Raw genomic sequence first — 6,000 nt, 5'->3', positions numbered from 1 at the left:
GGCAAGGCCCTGGGTTTCATCTCCAGCACAAACAAAACAGAACTCCCTACACAGCAGGTCCCAAGAACTCAGTACTCCTCCCGTCAGTTTTGAACTCCAATCCCTCCCTCTCTACCACCTGTAGGGAGTTAAGACATTTAGGAAACCAGATACCCCTCCCTACCCTCATCTCCTGTTCCCTAGAAAAGAAGGCAATAGGGGTGGAATGGAAGAAACTTAAGGTCATCCTCAGCCACACATCATGTAAAAGTCCAGCCTGGGCTATGAGAGGCCCTGTATCCACAAAAAAAAAAAAAGAAAGAAAGAAAGAAAGAAAAAAAAAGAAAAAGAAAGAGAGAGAAGAGAAAAGAAAAAAAAAAGAAAAGAGAAGAGACGAAAGAGACTCCAAGAGTAGTTAGTGTCTTATCCCTGGTAGGACCTTAAACAGACTTCCTCTAAGGGACCCAAAGGCTTGACCTCTGTAGTGCTGAATTTTAGTTCCTCCTGTCTCTAAACCGCTGCCTTTCCCTTCCTCCTCCTCAAGAGCTGGAGGGAAGCAGCTGGTCACCACTACCCTGAAGGACTTTTCCCAGTCCCAGTCTCAAGCGGTGGGCCCTGGAGGCTAAGGCTCCTTAGGAGAGGCTAAGTCACAGCCCCTCCTCTTCTTTGTGCTGTGCGGTGGGGGTGGAGCGGGAGTGAGAATCTGGTAGCTGTACTTTCCGCTGCCCCCCAAAAGGCTCCTCCCACTTCCTACTTTGTGGGGGTGGAGGCAGCGTCCCAGGCCCTAGTCCTGAGATTTGTATCTGAGTCACATCTCCAGGCCGTTTTCTTCAGTGCTGGGTGGGTGGGTTCACCCTGGGCTCTGCCCCATCAAACCTAGGCGATTGGGAGTGCTTTTACTCTAGCCTTCCTCCTAGGATGACTGCAAGAGGACATCGTCCTGATCTTCCAAACAGGGATTTGCCCCAGCCCCAGCCCAGCCTCGTGGAGATACTAAAGATTCACTCGCTCTTGTCTATTTCCGTGGAGGGGGAGGAGACTGCCCTGGGCAGCTGAGGCGACAAAGTTCCCTGCCTCACGAGGACCGAGCAGGATATCCTCTTGGGGCTTCAGACCCAGATGTTACACATACCCATGATTGCACTTTCTGTGAGAAGGCACGTGGAGCCCCCACATAACCCCAAACATAACGGTACCAGTCTTTTCTAAATAAGCAGACGAATAATCTGTTAATTCTCTTATTTTTGTTTGTTTTATTTATGCTGTCTTCAGACACACCAGAAGAGGTACAGATGGTTGTGAGCCACCATGTGGTTGCTGGGAATTGAACTCAGGACCTCTGGAAGAGCAGTCAGTGCTCTTGACCACTGAGCCATCTCTCCAGCCCTCGTAAATCTGTTAATTCTCAATTGCTGGGCTTGGGGTGCTGGTCAGTTACAGGGAGAAAAGAAAAGAGAAGTGTTTACTCCACCTGCCTACCCGAAACTCATCATAGGCTGTAACACTGCCCTGGCTCCCCAAGGCATCCTCCCAGGGTCCTTATAAGCCCTTCAGCTGTGCCAGAACTCTCTAGCTGTTGCTGGCCAGGAAACCTACCCTCCCATTGGCTAACTCTCAGATGCCCAGCTAGTCTGCAGTATTAAAGGTTGCGAAGAAGTTCAGGAGGCGAGGGCTCAACTTTGGCACCTCAAACGTTCTGTGCCCGTGGATTTTTTTGTTGTTGTTGTTGTTGTGACAGACAGGGCTGTGGGATTTTTAAGTCTTGTCTTGCATTCCCTGGATGCCAACAGCGCCCTCAGCTGTAACAATCAAAGTGTCCTTAAACACTGACAGATGCCTTTCAGAGTGTCTGTGTGAATGCAGAGGTGACTGGTGGAGGGCCGTTGATGCAGCCTGACACCACACACCTGAGCTACCCCTGCCCGGTTCAGAGAACTCCCTAAGTCAATCCTAGATGATCAGATACAAACACACATTTCCAGTTCTCATATCTTCCCCAGCTTGGAACCTCTTGTTCTTCGACCCATTTAAATCCACTGTCCTTCTTTATTCCTGAACTCTCGCCCCTGTGGGACTCTTATGGCTCCCATCTTCATCCCAGGACTGGGAGGTAGGAGAAGAACCACCCCAGAGGGCTGGCCCCTTGCAGGGTCCTGCTCCGGAAGTATTCAATATAAACTGTCAGCGTGAGCCTATGTCCAGCTCTGGACAATGCAGGCCTTAGACCACTGGCTTCACAAAGGACGGTCACAGACTCTAGCATCCATATGAACACCTCATCCTGCAGATGGGATGACTAACAGCAAATATGGAAGGTCATCTTAATCTTCTTTTACATCTGAATTCCCACGTCATCAAAACCACCACCACCACCACCACCACCACCATCATCATCATTTTACACAGCAGTTCCTGTATACCAGGCTCTATGTTAAGCACTCCATTTGCATTGTCTTACTTGGTCTTTACAACGACCCTCAAAATATTTCCTGGCACTATTTATTTATTGTGAAGCACATCTCATACATCCCAGTTGCCCTCATAATTGCCTCATAGCCAGGGATTTTTATTTATTATAGTACTATTTCAAGGGATTTTCTTATATTCTTTACTTCTTTTTTTTTCTCTTTTTTCTTTTCTTCGGAGCTGGGGACCGAACCCAGGGCCTTGTGCTTGCTAGGCAAGCTCTCTACCACTGAGCTAAATCCCCAACCCCTATTCTTTACTTCTAAAAACTGGACGCATTGTCTGGCAAGGTGGTGCATGCCTTTAATCCCAGCACTTGGGAGGCAAAGACAGGCAGAACTCTGTGAATTCAAGGCCAGCCTGGTCTACAGAATGAGTGCCAGGCCAGCCGGGACTATCCTGTCTAAATATATATATTTTTTTCTTTTGTTTGTTTTGTTTTTCAAGACAGGGTTTCTCCGTGTAGCCCTGGCTGTCTTGGAAGTCCATCTGTAGACCAGGTTAGCCTCGAACTCAAAGATCTGCCTACCTCTGCGTCCCGAGATGTACTATATTCTTAATTCTAATATGAGTGCAGAGATTAGAGAATAACTTGCAGAAATTCGTTCTCTTCTACCGCGTGGGCCCCAGGAATCCAATTCAGATCATTGAGTTTGGCTGAAAGCACCTTTACCCAACAAGCCATTTCCCTGAAGCGTCTCTTGAACTTCTGCTCCTCCTGCCTCCGCCTTCCAAGTGCAGGGATTGCAGGCCTGACTGTGCCATCATGCCTGCTTGATGTGGCGCTGCAAATCAAGCCCAGGGCTTATGCATGCTAGGCAGGCACTGTGGACTGAACTCCACCCCCATCCCCACTCCTGTGGACCGAACTCCACCTCCAGCCCCACTCCTGTGGACCGAACTCCACCCCCCAGCGCCACTCCTGTGGACCGAACTCCACCCCCCCAGCGCCACTCCTGTGGACCGAACTCCACCCCCCAGCCCCACTCCAGTGGACAGAACTCCACCCCCCAGCCCCACTCCTCTTATTTTATCAACTTTAGTTTCAGGAGATTTGTCACCCGTTAGCGCTAGTTGCCGGCCTTTTAGCCCCACCCTTTTCTAAAGTCACTCGGCCTCCAGTCCTGTCCAAGCTTCCCAACTCCCACAGGGTTCAAAGCTCCAGTTACCTACTACACTTCTTAGGATAGAGACGGCTTCTAGGTTGCCTGAAACCTCTGCCATCTTACTTTCTGCCCTCTCCCTTTGAATGACTGTTCTGTGGAGGTGCTCTAAGGAAGGCGGGTCCAGTAGTTTGGAAGGGGAAGGAGGGGCAGGGAGACAGTGCCTCACTGGCCCTAATCTGTGGACAACGAGAGAACTGACCTCCAGGTCAGGACAAAGAGCAGGGCCAGGATAAGCAAAGCCCAGCGGCCCCTCCTCCCTCCCTCCAGTCTGGTCCTCTCTGCACCAGCACCTCCACTATCGATCCACTTTCCCAGCAAGCTCCCCGCACCCTGTCCCAGGCCAAGCCTGACTTGGCTCGAGGCCCTCACCTCAGCGGGCATAGAACCAGGAGATAGGAGAGCCCACTCCAGAGCACAGAGCTGTAATATTTTGGGGGAGGAAGGTGACAGGCTCACTACTGTTTATCGCGATGTGCCATTGGAAAGAAAATCCTTCTGGGGAGATATGGGGGTGGGGTGGGGTCTTCTGATGAAGGTAAGGGAGGTTCAAGGCTAGGACCACCCAGTTTGGAGCAGGGAGGGCCCCAACAGATTAGAGACCTGAGTAAAAGAGCCTTACAGGGTTGTAATTACTCCCAGAGAAACAGAGAAGACACCAACCCTAGGGTGCAAGAGGAAAAGCGCCTTTGCAGCTATCACCAATAAAGAGAAAGGATAGCCCATTTAGGAGTCTCCATGAGACCGTTCTTCAGGCGTTGCAACGTCCCCCAGGAAGATTTTGTCTGAGGCAGGCTTGGGAGAGAATTTAGACTTGACGCTGAAGCCTCCAGCATCCAGAGAATGGGGGATCCCAACCCAGCTCCCCACTCCCCCAGTCCCAGCGGCCGGTGAGTCACCCGAGAGCTCCCTACATAGTCTTCAGGCGCGCGGCACGTACCAACCCGCGGCCGCAGGGGGAGGCAGCGTGGCCGGCAGCGTGCCCCCAGCTCGGCGTCTGCCCTGCGGCGACCACAGAAGGAGCGTCCCGAGTTTCTCCGTGCTGCATCGCAGGGCGGAGTCGGAGCCCTCTGGTGCTGCCCGCTGTGGCTCCGTACTCCATAACTGCGGGGGCGGTCGTCCCCCGCGCACTTGGTACATTCACAGAGGCCAGGCCCAGCCCGGGCGGTACAATAGGGTTGGGCCGCGACGAGGACTCGGCCGGCGCGGGGCAAAGCAGCAGAATCGCGGTCGCGGAGGACCGGCCCCGGGTAGCCGGCTACTCTGAGCTTTACTAGCTACCGGCCTCGACCTCTCCCACTCCGAGCGCGGCCGCCTCTGAGTCGTTGCCCGCAGGGCGGGCCGGGCGGGATGCGCCGCGGGACCCCGGTCCTGGCCTCCGGCCGTCGCCGCCGCCGCGGCTGAGACCCCCCCTCCCCCAAAACCTCCTGTGACGCCGCAGCCATGGAGAGTGGCCCGCGTGTGGAGCCCGGCCCGGGCGCACCCGCAGGTAAGCCGGGAGCCACACAAGAGAACGGGAGGGAGGCCGAGTAGCCGCGGGGCGGCCAAGGATGAGGCTGGCGGCTGGGCGGGGACCCCTCCCCCGCCGCGCCCTCTGACCACTTAGAAGTTTAAAAATAAAGGCTGCGGCGGCCGCCGAGGCTCGGGGCCACGGACGCATCTTCTGACAGCTGCCTCCTCCCCCCATCCTCCGCGCCGGGACGCACGGGGCATCGGGATCCGTGGGAACCGGTTAGGGAATCGATGGGGTGACCCTTCTGCCGCAGCCCGGTGCCATCCTCTCTTCCCCACCCCCACTCTCCTTCGAGATCCACCCCAGACTGAAGATCCTCTTTTACTGAGCTGGAACTGCTGTCTTCTCCATCCTCCGTGGGCACGTGTGACCTTAGCCTTACTGTGTGTGTTAGGGGACCAGATTCTCAGGTCTGGAACCATGCATACCGAAGCTAGGCCCTCGTACCCCCACGCCCAGGCCCTGGCCCAGACCTCGCCCCCACCCCATCCGTCCAGCTGCCGCGCAAAGGGCCTGTTGCTGTTGCGGGCCGACCGGGAGGGGAGGGAGACGAGGGGGAGGTCTCTAGCGGTGGCTGCCAAGTAACCCGCCGGATAAAGGCGAGGGGGAGGGGGAGGCGGTATTGTTTGGGGCGCGGGCGGGAGCTGGGGAGTGGGCCGCCTTCCCAAAAGCCAGGCCTACTTCAGAGCCCACCCAGTCTGATTTGGGACAGGAGTGACAGAGGTCCTGCCGGCACCACGTCACTTTTCTGGGCTGGAGTCTGTAGAATGAGGTGAACGCTCAAGGATGGCACCCCCGACGTGCCACATCATTCCCCCAGACTGAGGTTTTTGGATGCTTACACACACACACACACACACACACACACAAACTGTCTCA

General features: G+C 54.8%; 1 protein-coding gene and 1 long non-coding RNA gene across 9 annotated transcripts in view; one reads left to right on the top strand and one right to left on the bottom strand.

Moving 5' to 3' along the window:
- Positions 1-1,217: 1,217 nt before the first annotated feature.
- Positions 1,218-4,981, bottom strand: LOC134486990 (uncharacterized). The gene is made up of 2 exons (XR_010066635.1): positions 4,549-4,981; positions 1,218-1,405 (listed from the first exon to the last, which is right to left on the bottom strand). It is a non-coding gene; the product is annotated as an uncharacterized LOC134486990 (long non-coding RNA).
- Positions 4,224-6,000, top strand: part of Map7d1 (MAP7 domain containing 1) — a 25,131-nt gene continuing 23,354 nt past the window's right edge. For 7 of the 8 annotated variants that reach the window (XM_006238906.5, XM_006238904.5, XM_039110767.2 and 4 more), the window contains exon 1: positions 4,224-5,097. In XM_006238906.5, the coding sequence (XP_006238968.1) occupies positions 5,052-5,097 (46 nt within the window). In that variant the 5' untranslated portion in view covers positions 4,224-5,051. The remainder of the gene's footprint in view (positions 5,098-6,000) is intronic. The other variant, NM_001109438.1, reaches the window with a different exon arrangement.

Source organism: Rattus norvegicus, chromosome 5 (assembly GCF_036323735.1).
Source record: "Rattus norvegicus strain BN/NHsdMcwi chromosome 5, GRCr8, whole genome shotgun sequence".
In the NCBI taxonomy this organism is placed as follows: domain Eukaryota; kingdom Metazoa; phylum Chordata; class Mammalia; order Rodentia; family Muridae; genus Rattus; species Rattus norvegicus.
This window is presented reverse-complemented; position numbering and strand designations above follow the sequence as displayed.